This window comes from Hoplias malabaricus, chromosome 3 (genome assembly GCF_029633855.1).
Source record: "Hoplias malabaricus isolate fHopMal1 chromosome 3, fHopMal1.hap1, whole genome shotgun sequence".
Lineage (NCBI taxonomy): Eukaryota > Metazoa > Chordata > Actinopteri > Characiformes > Erythrinidae > Hoplias > Hoplias malabaricus.
Window position 1 is genome coordinate 40,213,050 of NC_089802.1, and position 27,797 is coordinate 40,240,846.

At 43.7% G+C, this 27,797-nt stretch overlaps 1 protein-coding gene across 1 annotated transcript in view; it reads right to left on the reverse strand.

Annotated features, from left to right (window-relative positions):
- Window positions 1-707: 707 nt before the first annotated feature.
- The window catches only part of LOC136691343 (contactin-4), a 182,433-nt gene continuing 155,343 nt past the window's right edge, over window positions 708-27,797 (reverse strand). The window contains exons 17-23 of the mRNA XM_066663872.1: window positions 23,853-23,923; window positions 21,143-21,377; window positions 20,823-20,938; window positions 17,336-17,516; window positions 10,119-10,231; window positions 3,293-3,461; window positions 708-2,753 (exon numbers count right to left, since the gene is read on the reverse strand). Coding sequence (XP_066519969.1) covers window positions 2,659-2,753; window positions 3,293-3,461; window positions 10,119-10,231; window positions 17,336-17,516; window positions 20,823-20,938; window positions 21,143-21,377; window positions 23,853-23,923 — 980 coding nt within the window. The 3' untranslated portion in view covers window positions 708-2,658. The remainder of the gene's footprint in view (window positions 2,754-3,292; window positions 3,462-10,118; window positions 10,232-17,335; window positions 17,517-20,822; window positions 20,939-21,142; window positions 21,378-23,852; window positions 23,924-27,797) is intronic.

The following is a 27,797-nucleotide window of genomic DNA, read 5'->3' on the forward strand; positions in this document are numbered from 1 at the left end:
TGCTGCACTTCCAGCGCCCCCTTGGAGCTAGGACACACAATGCTGTAAAGATGCTTTGCAAAAACAACACTTGTACACATCTCTCTATGGATAAATTTGAAAAAAAAATGGAGATCATTTTTTGTTCTGAAAGAGATGATGTATATTTCCAGCTCTGTACTGTATTAGCGACTGTGCTTTTTTACAGTCATGTCTCATTATTTCTACTCTAAAGACTGCCTGCCTTTTTGTTGCCTGTTTGATGGATAGAATAATTAAGGCAAATAATATGCTGCTTTACATTATCGTTTCTTCATTTTGCAGAACGACTCACAGCGTTCCCCTTTCATGGGAGTGTTGCTCTCAGCCTGTTGATAATCACCCATCAGCAAGCTGAAGTCTATACGCTGGTGGTTTCCAAGCAACCGTACGTATGTACATCAGAGTCCAAGTCCCCTCGCCTCATACCAGCTTCCCTCCAGATCAAAATAGCTCAGCCATGCCGTGTTTGGGTTGAAGATTGGGTCGTGAGGGAACGTCGAACTTCCAGGCAAAGTTAATATTCCGTGAGGCAAATACGCAATTCCCCACTTCCGCCTGCTTTGACGTCAGTGAATGATCACTCAACAAACGGGGTTAGAATTTCAATGTGAAATTTTATTCAGCTTCTGTTCCATCTCACGGAGACAGTTAAGATATTAATACAAAAGTATTAAATCACTCGACAAACCGGTAAAAATCAAGAATGGCAGCATGAAGAGAATTTAAAAGAAGACAATTCCCAACACCTACAAAATACAAACAACCAGATCAGAACAAATGAGATGAAAATAAAACCTGGATCTTGTGATAATCATGTCTTGCAGTCCTTTCAGGCCTAATATGAATCATAACTCACATCCAGGGTCACTGCTAATTAATAGCTACAAGCACAAAGTTGTTAGAAACATGACTTCAGATGCATACGTTTGAAAGTCAGCCAAGAATATTCTCTTTATCCTATCACCTATTTGGAGGTAACCTACAGTTTATACTGTTCCACATGATCAGTTTCAAGGAGGACATCTCTGGTGAGGAGGGCACCTCTGGTTTCATCGAAACAACAAAGTAAAGAACACTTGAAGCATAATTCTGCGCAAAAACGGGGACCTAAAAGGAGGTACATGATATGGTCAAATATATGTGGAAACCTGGCCATCATCTGACCACCACACCTATATGAACCCGTTAGTTATCCCAACACCAAAGACATGCGCATTAATGTGGAATGATCACCTTTTTGTTGCAATAACGGTGTCCTCTCACTTTAAAGAAAATGTTTTCTTTCATATTTATCACCATTTAAGCAACAGAACAGGTCAGCCTGGACCTTAAGGTTCAGTTTGTCCCAAAGGTGTTTAGTAGTGTTGATGTCAGGTATCTGAAGACAACACTGGACTGGCTTCAACACCAAACTTGTCAAACTATAATCTGTATGGACCTTGCTTTGTGCACAGGGGCATTGTAATGGATGGTGTCTCTGCTGCTTTCCTCTAGGGCCATGGGATCCGGGCTTCAAGCCATGGCTCGAGACATTCTCTGGGATTTGTTTGGTGTGTTCTCCTTGTGTCCAGCTTTGTCCACCAGAACGTCGGTTTGTGATGCATAATTCATCCATCTAGAAAATAATGTTTCCACTGCTTCCGAGTCCAGAAGCTTAGCCATGGAGACCCATTTCATGAGGCACCTGATTAATTATTTGACTGCTGCTGATTGCAGAGAGTATGGCATTCTGCAGTTGTGGAAGTGATGGTCTTCAGCACTAGGTGGCACTCTGAGAGTGGATTGGGCTGAGAAGCAGTGGAACTGTGTTCTCTGGAGTGATTCTGCTCTATGTAATACCCTTGGGTTGAGATGGGCTGGTCATTGTGATCCAGACGTAATCATCCAACATCAGCATTTGAGTTTGTGCATCTGAATTCAAACAAATCCTCACAGCAATGCTCTGAAGTCCTGTCTAAAGCCTTTGCAGAGGAGTGGAAGCTGTTCTGTTACTGCAGCAAATGCGAAGGACTCCCTATTACTACCTTGGGTAATCAAGTGGAAAAAGGTCTGGTTATTTATCACAGACATTCTCAGGCATAACATCAGAGCTCTGAGATGAAGTGTAACAGTGCTGCGTAAACCTCAGACAGGATATTCCAGTCAGCCATACACATCTGTACACATCTGGGAGAAACTGGCGTATGAGCCCAACAGCAGGAGTCTAATGAAGAGTCATGGGAATTCTCCACAGAATTCAGCTTTCTCTTAAAAACGTCTTTCAGGCCAAAATACACCACACTTCAAAGCGCCGGTGAGTTTTCAAGTTTTGCTCTCGAGCCGAGACGGGAAACTGAAACCTAAGCAAAACAGCAACAGCGTGAGGAGGAATGCCTGCCCTTTTTTTGCATAAAGTCTAAACAGAAAAGGCATAACTCGATGAATAAACAAGGAAAACAAGGTAGGAGAGAAAAATGTACCAACACGAATGTAAGGCAATGCATCTATGTCAACATTCTTGAGTGTACTACATATAAATAATTGGGTCCCATGACCTGTATGTGCCTCTTTAATAGCATCCCATTCTTTCCGATTTCTAACCCCTTCCCCAACCCCCACCCCCAACTTTAAAGTCTGTGCTAATCGAAGGCAAAAGTTCTACAAAAGCAGCCAGGCGAGCACAAGACACGCTGCTCCGTGGATGTGGACCATCTTGCTTGCAGCTGAACTGAAGTAGCCTCTTGAATTCAGGCCTGGAACACAGGAGACAGATCCATGCATAAGTTACATCCCAATGACAGCTCCACAATGCAAAAACTATTGTCTACACACTATTAAATTATGAAGAAATAGTCACTGATGTGATCCAACACTTTTAAAGAGCATTAAAAGCTGTTTAACTCCTAATTGATGCCCCCTTGTGGACAACCTTCAGGTGCTGGACATGAATGAGTGAGTGATTTTAAGTATCTTCCAGGTATAGCTACATCTAAAACAAAACCTTAATCAGTGGTATTTTAACAAAGCGGAAGCGATTGGGAACCACAGCAACTCAGCCTCGAAGTGGTAGGCCACATACAATGACAGCAGGGTTAGTGAGTGCTGAGGCGCATAGTGCACAGATGCAACAGACTTTCAGCAGTGTCATTCACTACAGAACTCCAAACTTTATGTGGCCTTCAGATTAGCCCAAGTGCGTAGAAAACTTTTCCACGGCAGAGGAGCTGCGTCCAAGCCTTAATCATTCAAAGTGTGTTTCTCACTAAGTTGAATGTGTTGTGTAAAGTCTTACTGGACATCTTTGGTATGCGGATGGGGCTGCTGTAACTGCCGTCTCCTCCGTCACTCGAGGCCTTGATCTGAATCAGCAGATCTTCTCCTGATGGGACCTGAAGTTCTACTGATGTCCGGTTGGTCTCCAGTATGTTGGTCCTTCTGCGCCAGTTCTGATGGTACACCACCTGACAGGTGAGATGCAAAATAAAATTCAGGAACAGACAGCAAGGGGAAAGTTAAATGACACCAAGATGATTCCATGACCTTTTTCCCCCCGTACGTCCCCTAGTGGCCATTCCAAAGGTGGAATGCAATTTAACTTTAAAAATGAAACATTCAGCCTGTCCCTGTGTTGTAACGTAGACACTGCTGGCTCTGTGCTGACAGTAGTAAAAGTGACTTGAAAAGTAACCTTGTTCAACCTTGAATGTTGAACTTTGTGTATATTATGGATATTATAGGACTCTAACATTGCAATAAAAAATGATTTCTGATTATCTGTATAATATTCAGTGTTTAATTGTACCTTAAAGTGAGCTTAAAGGCTTATAACACTGCTTTAATGATCCAGAGTATGAATTTAGTATGCACATTTTTGATCAACACAGTTTCCTTTCTCATGATGAGTGAAATTTTGTATCAGATTTGAACAAAGCCCAGAGAAGAGATCACTCATTTTGGCCCCTTAAAAGAAGAAAAAAAGAGGTCCACAGAGACATTTAATATCAGTCAAACATGTGGATGCATCTACTCTGGCTTCCCACACACACTCACACAGCTCTACACAAGAGAAGAGCTTAAAGGATGTAAGTGACTCAAGTGCAGCATTTTTATTTTTGTTTTTCCTGAGAATGTATCTGTGTTCTTTGTAAATGTGATGTGACTTGACTGAACACAACACATGGAGCTCATCTTGGAGCCAATGTTTGACCAGATCACACCCTCATAAATGGAAAATGTATGAAAGTCCAATACAAAATGAATGAATATAATGAGAAATATATTCTTTTTTTTTCAGGATATTACAAGGATTCAATTTCTTAGTCATAGAGTCTGCTTTTTAAGTTCCATAAACATTTGGCTCTATTTTGAGACCCCCAATGATTATTGATATTTTCAAGAAAGCTTGTGGTCCCCACAATGAACACAAGTCCCCACATTAACGTATGTGCATTAACGTATGTCAGTCCCCACAATGTAAGTAAAAGCAGTTTCCCTTCAGTGTGTGACGAGAAACAGATGCTGCATATGTGTGCATGTGTGTGTGTGTGTGTGTGTGTGTGTGTGTGTGTGTATGCATGTGTGTATTTCTGTATAAGTTCAAATTTAAATTTAGATGTGTGTGACACCTCTGGGGTTCAGTAAAACACATCTGCGATATCTCTCTGCTCACCGAGTGTGTGTACAGAGATCTGTGTCACGCAACAGCTGCTGTTCTACTACAACAGTCACTGCCTCCTATCTCCAGTTCTGTCTTCTGTTCACAGCCCTTTATATACCGTGAGAAAATTATGAGGAACAGACCAACAGAAAATGTCAAAGAGCAATTAACATTCAATTATTTTTACATTAACTTAAAAATATGTTACATATATATTTGTATACTCCTGATAACTCATGCTTTTAGACGTACTGGGTTAGTACAAAGGATCAGTGTGTGCTATTTCCACACTCCATACGTTGTGCAGGTCAAAGCAAAGGACATTATAGAAACACTGTCCAGATGTTTGTAGACATCGCTTATAAACTGTGAGATTTTTAAAGTGTGGAAGCAGAGTTTGCACCATCTACTTAAAGGAAATGAATGAAATGAAATGAGACACTACAGCAGTTGCACGAAAAGCTAGAGTTTCTTTTTTTCTCATCTAGAGCTAATCCTGACCTCATTAATGTCATCATGTTTGCAATAAGATCCCCATTCCTCCTGTTCTTCAGCGCTCAGGACCCCCACAGAGCAGATGAGATGTGGTGGTGGATCATTCTCAGTGCTGCAGTGACACTGACGTGGTGGTGGTCCGATCCACCCAATCACCCATACCAGACACCTATGGTTGTCAACTTCACAATGATCCAAAAGCTGTGAGGGCTTGATATTTGTAAGTGAAGAAAGACAAGGTAAAGTGGATTATAATCTCATTTTCAAGATTTCATCAGATTTGGATGGGTTCTCCTGGAGAGAACCAGTTCCCCTCAATCATCCCCCAGAACTGGAGAGCTACTTTGATTGTAAAATGAGCTGTACATTCAAACTAAGCCGGAGAAAACAAAATCGGCTTAGTTTTTGATCCAGCGGACAGGTGATTAGTATGCTGACCGATGCACTGTGGAACAAACCACGGCACTACTTCATCCATAAATCATTTATACGTCTTCTTGGGATGGACAGGCTAAAACAAATTGTGGGCATTCTCATATTCTGTATTGGCCCTTATAGGCCTGGAGGATTTATAGCTATTGATCGCATTACACAGGTTGTGAATGTTGCACGACTTTTCACTTCCCTGCGGAGAGCATCTGGAATGAGAGCAAAGCTCCAGACGTAGGAAAATCTTCACATGTTTCCAGCTGTTCTCACACAGAACAAAGAAGCCACAGATGAGAGAGGTTGTGCTCCATTAGCCAGAACTAAATTAAGACATTCAATGGCATCTTTACGGCAATATCTCGGTAACCACAATCATCCCCTCGCCAAAGAAGCCTTCAATGTCCTGCCTCAGTGACTACTGCCCGTGTCATCACTTGCGCATCATCGTGAAACGCTTCGAGAGGCTTGTCTTACTGCTGCTGCTCTTGTCCCTACCTGCAGTTTGTATATTGTCCAAACTGCTAAATATATGATGATCCTCTATCTCTCATCTGTCTGGACAATATAAGCACATACACTATACTGCCAAAAGTATTCACTCACACACCCAAATCATTCAATTCAGGTGTTCCAATCACATATATGGCCACAGGTGTATAAACCAAACACCTAGGCATGCAGACTGCTTCTATAAACACTTGTGAAAGAATGGGTCACTCTTAGGAGCTCAGAGAATTCCAGTGTGGTACCGTGATAGGATGTCACCTGTGTAACCAGTCATGTAAGTCCAGTCATGACATTTCGTCACTACTAAATAATCCACAGTCAACCATCAGAGCTATTATTACAAAACTGAACGATTGGGAACCACAGCAACTCAGACTCAAAGTGGAAGGCCACATAAATTGACAGAGCGGGGCCAGCGGATACTGAGGCGCACAGTGTGCAGAGGTCCTCCAAACTTCATGTGGCCTTTAGATTCGCTCAAGAACAGTGTGTAGAGAGCTTCATGGAGTGGGTTTCCACGGCCGAGCAACTGCATCCAAGCTTTACATCACCAAGCGCAATGCAAAGTGTTGGATGCAGCGGTGTAAAGCATGTCACCACTGGAATCTAGAGCAGTCGAGGCTTGATCACTGGAGTGACAAATCATTCTTCTCCTTCTGGCGATCCAATGGATGAATCTGGGTTTGGCGGTGGCAAGGAGAACAGGACTTGTCTGACTGCATAGTGCCAAGTGTGAAGTTTGGTGTAGGGGGGATTATTGGGTTGTTTTTCAACAGTTTGGCTCAGCATCAACATACCAGGTGATAAACCAGGACCATTTTAAGCTTCTTTCTGTTCCAACATGACTGTGCACCAGTGCACAAAGACATGGATGAGCGAGTTTGGTGTGGAAGAACTTGACTGGCCCTGCACAGAGTCCTCACCTCCACCCGATAAAACTGTGAGCCAGGCCTTCTCTCCAACATCAGTGTCTGACCTCACAAATGTGCTTCTGGAAGAATGGTCAAACAATCCCATAAACCTTGTGGAAAGCCTTCCCGGGAGAGCTGAAACTGTTATAGCTGCAAAGGGTGGGCTGCCATTATGTTAAACCCTATGGATTAAGAATGTGGTATTACTGTTTATTTGCGTGCGAAGCGAAAGTCGGTTATCGAATACATTTGACAATATAGTGTTGGTCATAGATTTCAGTTTAGCATCGGATTGAAAAAGCGTAAATGAGTGTGTCTGATTACCACTTTCTGAAACTGGATACTGGACTTCCTAACTGGGAAACCTCAGTCCAGATTGAGAATAACATCTCCACGACCACCACACTGTGCACTGGGGCCACTCCAGGGCTTTGTGTGTGAATTATGACTGTGCAGCAATACACAGATGAAATCAAAGCAAGTTCACTGATGACACAACTATAGTGGGTCTCATCACTAAGAGTGAGAAGTCAGCATACAGGGAAGAGGTGCTGCTGTGGAGTGAACAACCTGTCTCTGAACTTGAACAAAATTAAAGAAAAGTTCACTGACTTCAGAAGAACAAGGCGCAATCCCTCTTCACTGAACATCGACTGCTCCTCTGTGGAGATTGTCCGGAGAACCAAACTCCGATATGATCCCATAACACCAGCTCTGTAATGAAGAAAGCCTAGCAGTGTCTTACTTTCTGTGAAGGCTGAGAAACACACATCTTCCACCTCCCATCCTTCCCACCTTCTACAGTGGGGCCCATTGAGAGCAGACTGGTTCTTCAGGTTGTTTTAGGTTGTTGGAGAATGTGTGTAGATGGATCTATATGACACCAAAATGGGTTCTTCTATGGTTACGATGTCGAGCCTGTTACAATAGATGAACTAATTTTTGATGCCATATAGAAGCCTTTTCTAAAAGGTGCTATAAAGAACCATCTATAGCACATTTCCCATCAATCTGTAGAACCCTTTAATCTTGCAAAATGTTCTTCAAGTGTTCAGGGTTCGGTATAGAAACATTTCCTTTAATAAAGAACACTTGTAGAACCATCATTTTTAATTGTGTATTTTAAGCCTGGTGTAGGACTATTTTGCCTTGTCATTGCTAAAATTTGAATTAACGTAGAAACTAAAGGCTTCCCCTTGTAAAATGGCCAAGAGGAAAACACCCAATCAGGATTTGAATCTGTGTGATAAGATAAGACACAAAAATACAAAGAGGTAGCAGAAAAAACAACTAGAAACTAAGAATGTGAGCATTATATTAATAAAAATGTAAACAAAAATACTCTAAAGAACATTTATATTCGGATATTTCACAGAACAACTAAAAGTATAGCGCACTTGGTAAAGACACAATATGAAACTTGCATTGCTTTGCACTTGGAAAGTATTGTATGATAACACAAACGTTACAAATGAAGTTGTATGTATCTATAGTGCATGTGCGTGGGTGTATTTAGTCGACTGGGAGCAGTGTTGGTGTACAGTCTGACAGCAGCAGGGAGAAGGCATCTGTGATAACGCTGCTTCGTACACCTGAGGTGGAGTAGCCTGTCACTGGGGGCACTGTCCCAAGACACAGTTAAACGAGCTCAGTGATTGGTTAATGACTCTTCATAAGGGCAGAAAAAATAAGCCATTTAGCAAATATTTGGGTATAATCAAGGTATTCACAACATTAGCAAAATGTGTTTTTCTCTTGGGGGTGGGGGGTGAGGGTGGGGAATTAGGGGGATAATTGTACCTCCACCATTCGTTGTAAAGTTTCTTATTTCTCCAGATGTGTGCACAAGACACACTGCATTTTTCCCAGGGCAAAAAAAAAAAAAAAAAAAAAAAAAAAAAAAAAAAAAAAAAAACGTATTACAGTGCTTAAGAAGTAGTTTGCAGCTGAATTAATCCTGGGATGAGGATTGTGGCGTCGACTCATTTTGGTCGGGGCTTTAGTTGGTCAAGAGGACAGGGTGGTCCCTGCTGGCATTTCGGAGCTGATCCTGAAGCCAACTGGCTCTGGACCCATCAAGCACCATCCAAACACACTGATTAACCACCACTGGCATTAGAGTTCAGGCCGGTGACGTCAACACAAAGGAATAATATGAAGTAATACGAGGCAGTCACCAGAACATGGGCTCTGAGGAAGTTCCCCTGAGGAACATGTTCACAGCTGATAATGAGACATAACTACAACGAGAGGACAGCGTTCACACATAGACACACACACACAGTGAGGGATGAAACATACAATAGCACCTCTTTGGGGGGTAGTCCATAAATGTGAATGCAGTTCTTACAGAGTGAGTGACTGAGGGTATATGTATGAGAGTTATGTATGAGAGTGATTGAGAGAATGAGTATATAGTGTGTGTTTGAGTGCATATGAATGTGTGAAAGTGAATATTTATGTATTTATGTGAGTGAGTGAGTGGGCAAATGAGTGAGTGAATGAGTATAAGAGTATGTTTGTGAGTGACTGCCTATGAATGTGTGAGAGTGAACATGTATGTACTAATGTGAGTGAGTGAGTGAGTGAGTATGTAGGTATGTGAGTATGAGAGTCAGTGAGTGAGTGAATATTTATGTTTTAGAGTGAGTAGAGAGAGTCATCTGTTGCCATCAAATAGATTTTTATGACGTACGAATTTACATAAATGATTAACCATGTAGTTGCACATGAATAACCCATGCAATTTTATTATTATTATTATTATTATTATTATTATTATTATTATTATTATTATTATCTATTTATTTACTTTTTTACTGCTGATTACCTGTGTGCAGCTTATGCAAATACAACTATATCAACTGTAGTGTTTTAGACCTAAAATCACACATGCATATACTAATAGTTGTAAAAGTATATTTGCTATAAGGTCTCCCTGCCTCTAGCAGGGTCTTAGTCCTGCAGTATTTGACTATAGTCCTATGTGTTCTGACTAGAATGTATTCCCCGAGTCGACAACAAGGCACTTACTCTGAACAAGATTGTCTGCTAAATACTACAAATATAAACTACACAGCTTAAATTGACAAGATCTGGACATAAGCAGCAGGTCTCACCTTGTAGCCTGTGACCTCTGACTCATTATCCATTGCCTTTACGTGTTCCCAGTTCAGGAAGACCTTGGAGTTTGTCAGGTTCCACTCGATGTTTCCTGGAGGCTGGCTCGGAGCTGAAAGATAAACATTGAATTATTTTGACTTCAGTTAACGTCCAGCGCAAGCCACCATCCATCCATCCATCCATCCATTATCCACCGCTTATCCAGGTCCGGGTCGCGGGGGAAGCAGTCGAAGCAAAGAAACCCAGACCTCCCTCTCCCCAGCCACCGACTCTAGCTCCCCTGTGGGTATACCGAGGCGTTCCCAGGCCAGTCGAGACATATAATCTCTCCAGCGTGTTCTTGGTCTGCCCCGGGGCCTCCTCCCCGTTGGACATGCCCAGAACACCTCTCCAGGAAGGTGTCCAGGAGGCATCTGAACCAGATGCCCGAACCACCTCAACTGGCTCCTCTCGACGTGGAGGAGCAGCGGCTCCACTCCGAGTCTCTCCCGGATGTCCGAGCTCCTAACCCTGTCTCTAAGGGAGAGTCCAGACATCCTGCGGAGAAAACTCATTTCAGCCACTTGTACCCGCGATCTCGTTCTTTCGGTCACTACTCAAAGCTTGTGACCATAGGTGAGGGTTGGGGCGTAGATTGAACGGTAAATTGAGAGCTTTGCTTTTTTGCTCAGCTCTCTCTTCACCACAACGGACCGGTACAGAGCCCACATTACTGCTGACGCTGCACCGATCCGCCTGTCAATCTCACGCTCCATCTTTCCCTCACTCGTGAACAAGACCCCGAGGTATTTAAACTCCTCCACTTGAGGCAGGATCTCACTTCCAACCTGGAGAGAGCACTCCACCCTTTTCCGGCTGAGTACCATGGACTCGGATTTGGAGGTGCTGATCCTCATCCTTACCGCTTCACACTCGACTGCAAACTGGTCCAGCAAGAGCTGGAGGTCCCGGCTCGATGAAGCCAACAAGACCACATCATCTGCAAAAAGCAGACATGGAATCCTGAGACCACCAAACCGGACACCCTCTGCCACTTGGCTACATCGAGAAATTCTGTCCATAAAAATTGTGAACAGAACCGGTGACAACAGGCAGCCCTGACGGAGTCCAACTCTGACTGGAAACCAGTCGGACTTACTGCCAGCCATACGAACCAGACTCCTGCTCTGTTTGTACAGGGCCTGGATAGCTTGTAACAAAGAGCCAAGTACCCCATACTCCCTGAGCACCCCCCACAGAATACCCCGAGGGACACGGTCGAATGCCTTCTCCAGATCCACAAAACACATGTAGACTGGTTGAGCAAACTCCCATGCACCCTTCAGGATCCTAGAGAGGGTAAAGAGCTAGTCCTGTGTTCCACGACCGGGGCGGAATCCACATTGTTCCTCCTGGATCCAAGGTTCAACTATCAGTCGGACTCTCTTCTCCAGTACCCCCGCATAGACCTTACCGGGGAGGCTGAGGAGTGTGATCCCCCTATAGATGGAACACACCCTCCGATCCCCCTTTTTGAAAAGGGGAACCACCACCCCAGTCTGCCAGTCCAGAGGCACTGCCCCCGATGTCCACGCGATGTTGCAAAGACGTGTCAACCAGGACAGCCCCACAACATCCAGAGCCTTGAGGAACCCGGGGTGAACCTCATCCACCCCCGGGGCCCTACCGCCAAGGAGTTTCCCTACCACCTTGGCCACTTCAGCCCCAGTGATAGACGAGCCCCCCCCAACCCCCCCACCCCGGGGTCCCCAAGCTCTGCTTCCTCTGCGGAAGATGTGCTGGTGGGATTGAGAAGATCCTCGAAGTATTCCTTCCACCGTCTGGTGACGTCCCCAGTCGAGGTCAACAGTTCCCCACCCCCACCATATACAGTGTTGGTGGAAAACTGCTTTCCCCTCCTGAGTCGCCTGACAGTTTGCCAGAAACTTCTTGGAGCCGACCGAAAGTCGTTTTCCATGTTCTCACCGAGCTCCTTCCACACCCGAGTTTTTGCCTCAGCGACTGCCGAGGCCGCAAGCCGCTTGGCTCCTCGGTACCTGTCGGCTGCCTCCGGAGTCCCCTGAGCCAACCAGGCTTGATAGGACTCTTTCTTCAGCTTGACAGCCCCCCTCAACCGGGGTGTCCACCACCGAGTGCGGGGATTGCCACCCCGACAGGCACCGACAACCTTGCAGCCACAGCTCCGTTCAGCCGCCTCAACAATGGAGGTCCGGAACATGGCCCACTCGGACTCAATGTCACCAGCCTCCCCTGGGATGCAGTCGAAGCTCTGCCGGATGTGGGAGTTGAAGATCTTTCTGACAGGTTCCTCTGCCAAACGTTCCCAGCAAACCCTCAGCACACGTTTGGGCCTGCCAGGTCTGTCCGGCATCCTCCCCCGCCGTCTGATCCAACTCACCACAAGGTGGAGATCAGTTGACAGCTCAGCGCCTCTCTTCACCCGAGTGTCCAGAACATATGGCCGCAGGTCAGATGATACGACTATAAAGTCGATCATCGAAATGCGGCCTAGGGTGTCCTGATGCCAGGTGTACTTGTGGACACCCTTATGTTCGAACATGGTGTTCGTAATGGACAAACTGTGACGAGCACAGGAACCCAATAACTGAACACCACTCGGGTTCAGTTTAGCGGGGCCGTTCCTCCCAATCACGCCCCTCCAGGTCTCACTGTCATTACCCACATGAGCGTTGAAGTCCCCCAGCAGAACAATGGAGACCCCAGAATGAGTGTTCTCCAGCACTCCCTCTAGGGTCCCCAAGAAGGCATGGTACTCTGAACTGCTCTTCGGTGCATAAGCACAAACAACAGTCAGAGCCCTTTCCCCAACCCGAAGGTGCAGGGAAATTACCCTCTCGTCCACTGGGGTAAACCCCAACATACAGGCGCTAAGCGGGGGGCTATGAGTAAGCCCACACCTGCCTTACGCCTCTCACCCTGGGCAACTCCAGAGTGAAAGAGCATCCAGCCCCTCTCAAGGAGATTGGGTCCAGAGCCCATACTGTGTGTCGAGGTGAGCCCAACTATATCTAGCCGGTACCTCTCAACCTCGCGCACCAGCTCAGGCTCTTTTCCCACCAGAGAGGTTACGTTCCATGTTCCAAAAGCCAGTTTTAGTAACCGAGGATCAGAACGCCAGGGCCCCCGACCCCGACCGCCACCCGATCCACAATGCACCAGACCCGGATTACTACCTCTCCCACAGGTGGTGGGCAAGCCACCATGTGTGTCCAAACTTTTGAGGGCAGTACAGAGTCTGTTAGTGATTTCTTCCCTGGTTATACTTTAAGATGACCATTGCTGACTCAAGATGCTGGTACAATGTTAGGAAAGTCTACAATGAAAAAGGACCCTCTGGAACAGCTGCACATGAGCCTAAGGTAAGTAAGTATAACAAGTCAATAACATGCTTCTCAGAAATAGCAACCTTGCAGAAGAAGAAAAACACCTTCTAAAATGTCAATAAAAGTGAAAGTAAAAAGATTTAATTCCAAGTATTTTAGGAGCATTCCTATACCACTTCAAAAAGTTCAAATACCACTAAAAGCAAGAGAATAAAGAACAATTTTTCAGACGTTTTAAGCCCACCACTCAAAGCTAGACCTGTTTTAAGGGGCTTATATTTACACAGACACAGAGCATTGGGAGAGAGCTCTCATGTGTAATACCTTTGGGATTGGTTCAACATCAGTGGTTGCTCTCACTAAGGTTTCTGTGGCTAAAGGCCATCAAATCCTCACAGCAATGTTTTAGAATATATTTCTAAAGCTTTGCCAGAAGAGCAGTTGGTGCCCCAACAGTAAAGGTGGGTGAACACCCTGCTGATAATTTGCATTTCAGGTCCTGACCAGCATTTTGGACATCAAGTGTAACCGACTGAGAGTTACATATTTCTGATGATTGGCAGGTGCTCCTAATACGGCCCTGCTCGCGAATTCTCTTTCATCACCCTGGATTTACAGTGTACAGACGGCACAGGGCTTGTTAATTATTCATGGAGATCACTTTTGTAATCCTTGCCACGGGTTTGAGACGATGCAATCACCTCGAAACCCAAACCACGATTGTTGCTTCTAGTGCGAAAGTAGCGTGCCGATGCATTCAAAAGACTCAATGTCTAGCACTGAATTAACAACAAAGGAGGAGCTGGGAAACAGTCAGATCTATCTCTCTCTCTTTTATTCTTCCCCCACGATCTCATCTTTCGCTGCCTGAGAGCACTCACTCGCTCCACATTCGAGCAAGACCAGCGATGAGGGTCTGGGTAATTCAGAGCCATTTTTGACTAATGACTCTGAGCCTACTCTGCCTCTCATATTTGCTGTTATGAGAATTTGGATGGATGATATCGGCGGCCTGCTTTATCACTGCGTTTTTCCTTTTCCTTTTTTTTTTTTTCCTGGGCCTGATAACGCAATGCACAAAAGAATCAGACCAATTACTAAAGTGAGCACTGAGACGGAGAGGAAAACTGGGAGCGCTTCATTTGAAACCGCCTTTAATTGCCTGCTGAGTCTATTAGCCCAAATTAGCTCCCCGCTCCTTTCCATTCAGATGTCATAGTTTATCTGATCACTCCCTGGTTCCTTTTAAATATGCTGTTTTTGTTCTCATGGTTTTTTATTGGCGCTAGCTAATCAGCTTCTTTAAGCTGGGGGGGTTGGCTCTACCCAAGGCTTAAAGAAAGACCACCACTCAATCAACTCTCTCAATTGATCCCTTCTTGTTTTTTTTTTTTTCCTAGCACTTTTTTCCCACTATCTGCTATTTATGCATATCGATACACTAATTAGCCTTTAAAAGCACTGCAACAATTAGCCTCATCAAACGTAGCCTTGAATAATCTTCAATACAGCTGTGCTAGAAAACACCACCTGCCATGGATGAGGTTTTTCTTCTTCATTTCATGAAGGAGAAGCAGATATTAATACAAACAAAACCCTGAGATATAGATTCATCAAGAGCCAGCTGAACAGGAGCAGGCAGTAGAAATGAACGAGCGCTGCCGCATTTGTCCGCCTTTGCAGCAAATTCATCAAGGACAGTTACAGTATGTTAATGACTAGCGGCACCCTTTAATCGTTTCCGCCTCTGTGCCTCCAGAGGGATGGAGGTGGAGAAAAGCAGTATCTCAAGAAGGGTAGATTAGCCCCATCACTACGAGTTCCATCCACAGCTATGCCACAGTCAACCGAGACTGGAGTTACACGAGGGGCTCTTTTCCACATTTCCTCAGGGCCGAATGGTTCTTAAGGTCATTTCGTACTGCTGAGGACCTGTTAGCATGAGTACAATTTCTATTTCCCCTGCTGCTACCACTATAACATAAGACTACAGTTATATAGGTTTATACAGGGTTGAAAAACCTGTTTATTACATGGTTATTAAGTAGTTTGTAAGCACCATAAAGTCATTAATAACCATTTGTAACACAGACACAGGAAGGAAAACAGTGACCTCTTTTTTTTTGTTTAACAATGAAAGTGTCAGAACTCATTGTAAATGTTGAGGGAAAGAATAAGCGCCGAATCTTATAGTAGAGAATGTGAATATAGCCATTTCACATGTTAACGTACACTGCCTTATCATTAATGATTAAAAAAAGACATTCTGTTTGTGCTTTATTCATTAAAGGGTTAAATTCATAAACAAACGTGCTGGAGCTGACGGGGTTAATGTCGACTGATGGAGGAGACAAAGTGAGGTCCGTTTTTGGCAAGATTTGAGGTTTAATTGTAGAGGGGTGTGGGTTCACTATTTGGCAAACAGCAGGTCACTGTTACCCTTTCTACCTGTGTGTTATAACTGATTATTAATGACTATTAATGTATTAACAACAATATTAATAACTATTAATGAACATATTTTAAACCTGTGTAAGTATAGTCTTAATCTAAAGTGGTACCTGCTGCTAAATCAGAAGCAGGAAAGCACAACGTCTAGTAAAATTTATACAATAATTATTGCTGTTATCGCAAGTGTCTGGTCTCACATTTACACCATGATTTCAGAGTTAGCACGGTAAATAAATGGAGATCTATGAGTATCTGTATTGTGTTTCATATTCCTGTATTTATGTGCAAATTAGCACTGAATAAATTCTGCAAATAGCAAATGAAAGTGGCAAAAAAGTATCTGTGACCAACAGGAAGACTTGTGTGATCAGTGTGTGTTATCACTAATAACACCAGATATAATACACATTTTTAAAAACATAGGGAAAGGTTGTACTTTTTACTCAATTGTAAAAAAGTTGCATTGTAGATTAACTACATGTTTGAGCAGCAAAATGCTTCAAGAGCCAATCAGCACATCCCTACACAACAAATTCACCAGTGATAAATCAACACTATTAGTGATAAATTAACACTGAGAGTGTTGACAAGTTTATATTTTTACACTAATGGTGTTGATTTAACACTGATGAATTTGCTGTATATGTAACTGAAGCCCTCCCACAGAGCGGTTGTGACCCTGAGTGAGGTTGCCGAACCGTGTCCATGTGGAAAAGCAACCGGAACGGTCATCATTCATGCTCAGAACCGGTCAGCCCGTGTGGTGGAAAAGAGGCCAAGATCTTAACTCTTTCTGTCCTTACAGTGTCCATATCTCAGACATGTACAACCTCACAAATCTGGGTGCAGTATTTTCACATTTTCACACATTCACAAGAGATTTTTACAGCTGCAAATGCATATTACACTTTCAGAAACTTCACACATTCTGAAAATTTTGCCAATTCTTTTGCACGAAACACAAAAAGTGACATACAACTGCAGGCTGTGAAAAGATTTGTAAACATCATTTCACAAACGCAAAATATGTAAGACCCTAATTTACTTCCATAGCCCTTGATCCCCAACACTCCTACCCACGAGTCATTGTGGACGTCTGTTGGATTATGGAACAGTACTGGTAAGTTAGTGTTCTCCTCCAAGTGTGTTGATTTCCAAGCAGTTCACAAGAGAGTGCACTAGGGACAGTGAACACACACACACACACACAATTGTGGGAAGCCACCCCAGGTGCCTTGCTCAACCCAGCCTTGGATATTGAAAGAGTAAACAGCACTGTGTCTTTTCTATTCCAACACTCCTTTGTCCTGTATGCCACAGGGATCCAATCAGGAACCCTTTAGGACTCCTCTGCCTTGACTCCTTGACTAGAAAACAGACCCCTAAAGAATCCTGCCTTGTCAGACTACAGGACTCACGTGGCTTCTTGGTTGTGATGTTTACAGGGATGCTGGCAGGTCCCACTCCGCCGCTGTTCGTGGCTCTGATGGAGATCAGATAAACGGTGCTGCCCTTCAGGCCAGTGATTTTCGCTGTGCTGCCAGTGACTCTTTTCTTCCCTCCATCACTCTCCGAGGTGCCCTCCTCCCACCACTGCACCTGCCACACACAGACATGGAATAATCCAACATTAGGTTCCCCAGCTCTTATCATTTTAGAGATGTGAGGTTTTAACAGCACATTTGAAGTTTGTTAACCAAAATTATGATTTGAAATTTGCATTGATGACATGGTTTTCATAACTAGACATGAAATAAATGAAAATAATAATTTGAAGACAAAAATATGATTTAATATTTTGCACTATTTTGTCAATCAATTAAAATGTGAGAAGTGATAAATGAGCTGTTATTTCTGATCTGAAAACAGACAAACTGAAGGAAATAAAAACAGGGAAATGACTCTTCAGGAATCGACTTCAGGAGTCGAGTTCATTATGTACATATTTAGAAATGATTCTTTGGGAGTCACTCGTATCCACTGTTGTCCAATGATTCACAGAGTTAAATCCCTTGGAGTCGACCAAGTCTAAGTTTGTGATTACAATGACTTCGTACTTAAAATAATTTTCCTTCCACAAACACTTCCATAACATCGGAATCAGTCACTAGTCCGTATTTGTTTTTAAACTCAATGTATCTTTTAAACTACTGTCTAAGAAACTTAGTAATAAATAATATTTCTAAAGTAATACAACCTTTAAAAACACACGACTTAACTTTATATTTTTCTTAAAATTTAAATCACTAAAACTAGATTAAAAATGTTTTTAGTTTTTGTCAATTAAAACTAACTGTGTTCTCTGGAGAAATGGACCTCCCTCCAATACCTTCAGGATGAGTTGGAGTGGTGTTTGTGATTCAGAACTAATTGTCCAACATCAGGACGTGATCTAACTAACCCCCAAAATCAGGATCCAACCTGACATCCATTTACAATCAGCACAACCTCCATCACTCCACGGTCTCCATCAGTTCTAGGCAGCTGAAAGATCCACAGTGCCCTCCGTGAGAAGGTCACTCTTCACTGTGGACGACAGCCATTTAAGGAGAGGTCATTCCCCCCGTCTTTAACAGTGATTTCCAGTCTGGGTCCTGGGGGACTCCAGGGTTTATAGACCTGCTCTAACACACCTGCTTCACCTCATCAGCTAATTATCAAGCCCCCGCTGGGATCCAGCAGCTGTGGAGAGCCAGGGAAAACACAAGACTGGAAAGCGAAGGTGGGCCTCTGACCAAGAATGAAATCCACCTTAAATCAAAACCAGCAATTATATTTTATACATGAACGTTAATAGATTCAGAAGCAAATTCAGGCCTGATCCCGAAGCACTATGTCTGAATCACACTGAGCAAGAATATACAGTTTAAAACAGACTGCAGGAGGAGCCTCTTCTACTCATCTGGGTGGTGTTTACAGTAGATATGGTAGAACGTTGCTGTGAGGGTTATATTGCTCTCAGGCACTAGAGCATCAGTGAGGTCAAGCAGATGTTGAAGGGATTAGTTGTGGATCACAAACACTCAAACGTCCTGGATAGATATCCATTCCACCAAACAATGAGGTTCCACTGCTTCAAAGGACAATGCTCTCAGGAGCAGAGTCTGAGACCAGAGACTGAGAGGAGGAAAGGAGTAAAGCAAGACTCAGATGAGGAGATGAGCAGGAGAATGAGAGGAATAGAGAAAGAGGAGGAGAGGAGTGAGAGAATGAGAGGATGGGAGGAGAAAAATGAGAGAAAGGAGAGCCTGAGAGTAGCAGAGAAGTGAAGGAGATAATGGGGGGAGGAGAAGAGAGGAGGAGGGGAGTGAATGTCAGAGGATGAGAGAAGAACAGATGAGAAACAAGAGAATGAGAGTAGAGAAGTGAGAGAACAAGAGAGGAGGAGAGATGAATAGATGAGAAACAAGAGAATGAGAGTAGAGAAGTGAGAGAACAAGAGAGGAGGAGAGAAGAGAGTCAGCGGAGGAGAGAAGGGAGAGTCTGAGAGGAGGAGGTATGTGAGAAGAAGAGGAGAGAAGAAAAGGAGGAGATATCTGAGAGAATGAGAGAAGAAGAGGAGTAGGAGGTTTGTGAGATCAAAAGGAGAAGAGAGAAAGGAGTCTAGAGGAGGAATGAAAAGATGTGAGGTAATGAAATGAGTGAGGAAGAGAGAAGCAATCACTTGAGAAAGAGAGGAATCTGTGAGTGGGAAAGAAAGAGAGGAGAGGAGAAGAGGAGCGACATGAGAGAACGAGGAGGAGAGAAGTCTGTATTCCATGGGTCTCATGGAACAGCTCCAGTCGAGGTGTGTTTGGACGAGGGGATTGGTGTATGATGGTGGTGTGTGTGAAGGGTTATTTATAAATGTGTGCCGTAGTGGTCTGGGAGAAACACACACACACACATACGTACACACACTCACACACCTCTTCATCCTCCAGATTAGATTGTGAAATATGGGTTGCAGGGACAATCTGGACCCTGTGTTTGTAGCAGAGGAAATTGCAGCCTTGCCATCAGCACATTCTCATTAGCGCACGTGCTACAGCGGCCGATTGAGACGATACGGCATCAAGTGGGTGGCTTTGTTTTGTTTTTGATTCACCTCGCATTGTCTGGAGGGTGAAAACTCTGTGGTTGATATCGATACCAATTTCAGGGGGCTTAGAACTGCCATCACAGATAGTACCGGCCCAAATACAGCAGTGTGTACGAAATCAGGTCAAATAAGGACTCCCGGCACCAACACAGACAAAGCAGTGCATAGTAACATTAACGTGGGCACCTGGAGCCCACCAGCCCACACACTGTGAAACAAGAACCCCCCAGTCAGTTTTCTGTGTGCTGCCTAAGTCAGAAAACACAGGATAAAAAAGAGCAGTTCTGGTTCTGCTCCACTTCTGACGTCAAGTGCAGAGACTTTAGAATGGTCCCGCCCCCTCATCTGAGTCTGTCCAATCACAGCGTTGGACCCGTATTTATGTGAGAGCACAAAGACGAGGTTAAACACAGCAAAACAGACACAACGAGCGCGAAGAAATAAGAGCACTGAGTAAAAACACCAGAGCTTCTGCTCTTCGCTCCTCACTGCTGTGCGCTCGGGGTCGGGGTGAACAGTGAGCGGCTCATTATCATTTAAAGGAACAGGTGCTGAAAGCGGGCGTTCTGAACAGGGCTGTTTACACAGGGGGAGAACACTGCTGTGGAGCTTGTTGGGTTTGGACCAAAGCAGGTCACTGATGTTTACTTAAGACCTAGAACTGTGTTCCACTGTGGGGAAGGGGGAGAATACGCCATGTTTTATTTGTGAAGTGACTGGCAAATTTCTCAACTTCTTTTACATTCCCCTGGAGGAATTTCCTAATATGGACATGGATACACAAGGATGCCGGACTGCAGAGTTGTGTAGTGTTTGTCCTGTACCTCATATCCTGTGACCCGGGCCTTGCTTCGGCTCTTTGGGACAGTTTCCCAGAAGACCTGCACTTCTGAGGCTGAGACACTCCGGGCCCACACCCGTCCGGGGGCCACCGAGGGTTCTGAACAGAAATCACACACAGAGGAGAAGAGAAAATGATGCAACAACAATTCTACAGTGTGCCCCTGAGAGGGTGTGCCATTGTATGTATGTGTGTGTGTGTGTGAGTGTGGTGGGATGGTGAGGTGTATATAACGTTGCTCTCTCTGTAGTAATTTCTCTCTGAGAGTGGAAATGAAAGTCTGAGTGTTTACAGAGCGCTGACCCTCCTCCGCCGAGTGGACGATGACCTCCTGGCTGAAGGGTCCCTCCCCGATGCTGTTGTAAACTCCCACTTTCACCTCGAACTTTGAGAGAGGTGGAATGCTGTCGTTTTTAAAGACGTATCGAGAGGCATCCACAGAGGGGACCACGCTCTGGATCCAGACCGGAGAACCCAGCAGACGGAACGCCACCACGTATCCAAAGTCTCCACCGTTCTGCAGCTCCTCGGGAACTGGCTGTGCACAGGAACACAGAGAGACATCAGGGAATAATAATCACAGGTTTGATTTAGTTCACGTTTGCTAAGATCATCACATCACTCAGGGATACAACAGCATTGAAATAATAATAATAATAAATCAATGAAAAATTTAATACATTTACAGTGGGTACCAGTCCATCACAGGGCGTAACATATTCATATATATATACAGACTGTGGGAGGAAACCCATGCAGACACAGGGAAAACTCCCACACTCCCCTAAAACAGTGCCCCAAGGTGGGACTCGAACCCACAACCCCAGAACCCTGGAGCTGTGTGACAGTGACAGCACCTGTTGCTACACAGATCAGCCATCAGCCATAACATTACAACCGCCTCTTTGTTTCTACACTAACGGTCCATTCTCTCAGCTCCACTGACCACACCGGAGCACTTTGTAGTTCTATAGTTACAGACTGTAATCCTATATTTGTTGTACTGCATACTTTTGTTATCCCCCTTTCAACCTGTTCTTCAATGATCAGGAGGCCCTCTGGACTCCCATGGAGGAGGTATGATGTGGTGGTAGATCATTCTCTGTGACACTGAAGTGGTGGTGATGGTGTATTAGTGTGTGTGGAATGGATCAGACACAGCAGAACAGCTGGAGTTTTTAAACCCCACCACTGACCAAATATATCCAGCAAAAGAGAGAAAGAGCAACATGATAGTGTGTGTGTGTGTGTGTGTATACATATATGTAGTGACAACAATTAAATACCAATATTGTTTTAATATGTTATTATTAAAAATAAAGTGAATGCAATGCAATTTTATTAATTCTCTTAATTTGATCATAAAAAAGTACAACTGAATACATTATGTGTATCTTAAATACCTCTGTGTCAATCTGGCAACCAAGGCATACTTCTAAATGCAGTTTTGTAAATACCCTAAACACGTGGTGCGACAGACTTCTTTAGAACAAACAGTCAACCAAAATAAATAAAGAAATAAAACAAAAAAAGCAGTGTGTCGTTCTGTTCTGTATCTGTCTTCAATGTGAGGCCTTCATCCGGCTGCGTCTTCATTATGATTTACCTTCCACTGGGAGCCTTTCCTCCGCAGCACCACAGCGAGGACGCCAGCTCTGCACTTTTAATTAACTCCTCTAATTTAAACCACGTCACCGTGCAGAATTCCCCACCCATCCACCACACAGCACCAGCCTGACTCCAGGAGGAGGAGGAAGAAGACGTTTCTAACAGCAGTCCTTCGTTCATTCGTTCACTCATCTACCCAAAATCACTGAGTACAAGACATGAACACACCATGGACAGGGAACAAGGCCACCATAGTCATGTACTCACACCTGTGGAGAGTTTCACACACTCACCCTGTCACTCACACACTCACACCTGTGGACGGCTTAACACACTCACACAGTCACTCACACACACTCACACCTGTGGAGAGTTTCACACACTCACCCTGTCACTCACACACTCACACCTGTGGACGGCTTAACACACTCACACAGTCACCCACACACACTCACACCTGTGGACAGTTTCACACACTCACCCAGTCACTCACACACTCACACCTGTGGACAGTTTCACACACTCACCCTGTCACTCACACACTCACACCTGTGGACAGTTTCACACACTCACCCAGTCACTCACACCTGTAGAAAGTTTCACACACTCACCCTGTCACTCACACACTCACACATGTGGACAGTTTCACACACTCACCCTGTCACTCACACACTCACACCTGTGGACAGTTTCACATACTCACCCTGTCACACACACCCTCACACCCGTGGACAGTTTCACACACTCACCCTGTCACTCACACACTCACACCTGTGGACAGTTTCACACACTCACCCTGTCACTCACACACTCACACCTGTGGACAGTTTCACACACTCACCCAGTCACTCACAGCTGTAGAAAGTTTCACACACTCACCCAGTCACTCACACACTCACACCTGTGGACAGTTCCACACACTCACCCAGTCACACACACACTCACACCTGTGGACAGTTTCACACACTCACCCAGTCACTCACAGCTGTAGAAAGTTTCACACACTCACCCAGTCACTCACAGCTGTAGAAAGTTTCACACACTCACCCAGTCACTCACACACTCACACCTGTGGACAGTTCCACACACTCACCCAGTCACTCACACACTCACACCTGTGGACAGTTTCACACACTCACCCAGTCACTCACACACTCACACCTGTGGACAGTTCCACACACTCACCCAGTCACTCACACACTCACACCTGTGGACAGTTCCACACACTCATCCGCTTACTCATATATAACTGTTATATAACTCATATCACTGATATATAAATCATATATAACAGATATAGTAATGATATAAGTTGTATATAACTGGCCAAGGTGAATGTTAAGATGAACTTAGGAGAAATAATAAATCCCTCCCTGTCTATGAACATCTGCAGTCAGAATCTCACCTCCCAGACGATCACCAGCTCTCCTCGGGTTCCCCCTCCTCCGCTCACGTTGGCTGGAGCCACCTCAGGAGCTTAGGACAAGAACAGGAGAAGGAACATAATAAAGAAGAAAGAAGGACAGCAGTGAGAACACAGCCTGGTCCCTCGCAGGTTCTGAGGCAAGCACAACAACTTCCTTTTCTCAACCAGGAGCTCAAAGGTCTTCAAAAAGCCCCCTCAAATGAGTCAGGTTACCTGCCACGAGGCGAGACTTTGTATTACTCTCATCTCTTCCCTCCTTTCTTTTGCTTTCTTTGCCATGTCGGCTTCTTTTGCGCGCCCCAGCCGAGCTTGATGTGGTATTTTCATCCTCACTACTCTTTGTGATCAAGGCAGAGAAAAAAAAATCAGCAGAAAATAGGGCTCTTTCATGTCCCATTGCCTGACAGCGAGCAGGGGTACTTCACACGTTCTCAAACATTACTTAACGACAGCAGGTTCCTGTTCTGCTAAATGTGTGACATCAGATGTCCCTCAAAAGTTATGGTGTGACATCTTTGCTCTCATTAACCAAGAAATAAAGCTATGTGCTTTGATGGTTAATGAGCAGAAAAGGTGAGAAATAGACACTAGACAAATGTAAAAAAAAAAAAAAAACTCCCTGGTAATTTAAAATTAAATTAAGAGTGAAAATTAAAATCCCTTCACTCTTGATTCACATAAAAAGCAGAGGTCTTGGCAACATGCCCCAGATATAAACTGACTGCATTAGCCAGCAGGGTCTAACTTAAACCCTAACTATAGCTCTATGACCTTAAGCCTAATCCATAACCCTAACCCAACATTAACCTCAAAAATAATCCCAACCTGGATGCTAATTATAAACTAAATCTTAAAGATGACATTCACGACTATAAACACTTTTTTATAAAATCCAGAAAATGTTTCATCCCATGTGCTGCTCTCTAGTCGGTCTGTGCTTGGAACCGGACTCGGATGTTTACGAAGCCCCAGTGTCTGTGAATGAATAAAAAAACAAAGCGTCTCTGTCCGGTATGCTCGGCTTTCTCTCTCTCTGCTCATGACACAGAAAAAGCATCTGCTATTCATTGAGACAATGGAGATAACACCAAACATAAGCATGAACTGAGATGAGGATATTGATCTATTCCTACTCCACAGGCAGGGAATATTGACTTATTTTTGCTGTTTCTGATCACTTAAGGTGGAAATGTCTCTGAACTTGGGAGACATCTAATTGCATTAGTGACAGTGCTACAGAACTAATCAACTCGAGTCACAAATGAGTTTCTGTGGGAATTTAAACTGTGAATAAGCCCTACAAACAACAGTCGCTATTTTCCTTGAAACACACTCTTCCACCTTAAAAGAGTTTAAAACTACATCTCCCCACAATAATAGATGCTCTATTTAACCTTAAACATAATCCTAACTCTAACTGTAACTCTTTTTTACTACACCCTTTCAGCAAACACTAAACTGAAAGTGTTTCCAAACAAATCATTTGAACGGGATTGTTGGAGACATGCTAAACATGCTAAAAATATACAGATCTCATGAAGAAAGGTCTTTGCTCTCACAATCACCATTAAAATAATAAATAAAAAATAATAATAAATAATCCTACCAAGTTTATAATGAGAGTTAAGGAAGAAAAAAAGGCAGGGACTCACTGGGAAGTGAGAAAGAAAATAGCAAAACAACTACAAAAATCCCCCAAAAGAAATAAACCCAACGATTTAGCGAACCACCCTCAGTGTCAATCAGATCTCTGAGCTCTGGCATTGCATCTTAATTGTGTGAAGATTATTCTGTAATTTGGAGCCCAACGCGATGAGTGACAGTAAACAATGAGCGTGGATTTCCCACGGCTAAGCTGCCATCAAGACCAGGCTCTCTGAGCAAATTAAACTAATTACAGAGTTAAATTGCGTTCACCCCGCAGGGTCCACGCTTCCGTTTTGTAGTGGAGGAGGAGAAAACATGGTACAGACACACTGTCCAAACATTAGTGAACACCCCTGTAATTATTGACATCCGCTACGTTAAGGCGCACCCATCGTCCGTATAATCTTTATAGTAAAGCATATGCTCCGGAGCAGCGACACATGGGCCTAACATTAACCAAAGATGTTTAAAGATGAGCATCAACTAGAGGACACTCCACTGGAGCAGTGGAACTGGGTTCTCCCTAGGGATGGAGCTCCACACAATAGCTTTGGGATGAGCTGGAGTAAGGTTTGTTCTCCACCATCAGTACCTGACCCCACCTGCCAAGGGAGAGCTTTAAACAGTTGGATGGTTAAAAGCCTGAGGTACTCACAAGGCCCTGGGCTCCCCAAGGTGTGAGGTGGCCTTGCCCTTAAGCGAAGGAGTGCCTCAAACTCCACAAACCCCAAAACAATCTGAAGAAAACAGTGCAAACATGTTCTTAAGCGAGGGAATGTTCTCAGTGTGTGAACCTGGTTTGCTCGGCATCTTGACACCAAGCTCTAACCCCTGAACTCTGCCAGCTCCAGGCAAAAGATGCAAAGGGTCCTGTCACTTAAGGGTGTGGCTCTCTTTTCTCAGTTTGTGGTTCCCCACACCACAGCAGACCCTCATATTTGAGTTTTACAGTTTCTCAGAGTCCAAGAGGCTGCATATGTGGTAAGGCAAGTAGACCTATGGACCCCTATGACAACTTACAGTTACAGATTTTCATTAACGTACGGCTTCACACAGCGGTATTCCAACGCCAAGTGATTTCACATCATAGAGACCCAGCTCTGACACATCAATGCTTCAGCAACTTCAAAAGCAGACCATCAGGAATGAAAGCAGCTCTGATCAACAAGACCGGTGGTCTTTTGAACCTGTGACACACAAAAACGTGACTGAGAAAATCAACACAAATCAGCTTGGCTGTGTTTGTCCGAGTGGTCAGCTTTTGAAGTTCTACAATAAACAATAAAGACCTGAAGTGTAAAAGCTGGAGGGTTTTGGAGTAGGCAACAGATTATGACCTGCAGCTGTAGGCTACTGTGTTATCTATTTATATCTAACATCATCTTCCACCACTTACATTCTTAACTGTGGAAGGTTGGGCATCAGAAGGGGCTGGATGTCATCTCCAAACAAGGTCTGGAGACACTGAATGTGGATTGGAACATTCTGACTCATTAGAGTGGAAACAACCAAACCAATGCTGTAACCAAGTGAATCTAACAATGGACAAAGCCTGGTGATAAAGATGTGAAAAGTGTACTTCTACTATAGATAGAAATGGACATATCAAATACCACCAGTCTCTGTTCCACCTTAATATCTCAATAGTTGGTTTTTAATAATTCTATAGTTCCACATTAATATTGCAATAGATGGTTTTTAATAACTCTATAGTTCCACGTTAATATCTCAATGGTTGTTTTTAATAACTCTGTAGTTCCACCTTAATATCTCAATAGTTGGTTTTTAATAACTTTGTAGTTCCACATTAATATTGCAATAGTTGTTTTTTCTTTTAATAACACTATAGTTCCATCTATATATCTTAATAGTTGGATTTTAATAACTCTGTAGTTCCACATTAATATCTCAATAGTTGTTTTTAATAACTCTGTAGTTCCACATTAATATCTCAATAGTTGTTTTTAATAACTCTGTAGTTCCACATTAATATCTCAATAGTTGTTTTTTTTAATAACTCTGTAGTTCCACCTTAATATCTCAATAGTTGTTTTTTTTTAATAACACTATAGTTCCATCTTAATATCTTAATAGTTGGATTTTAATAACTCTGTAGTTACACTTTAATATCTCAATAGTTGGTTTTTAATAACTCTGTCGTTCCACATTAATATTGCAATAGTTGTTTTTTCTTTTAATAACACTATAGTTCCACATTAATATCTCAATGGTTGGTTTTTAATAACTCTATAGTTCCACCTTAATATTGCAATAGAT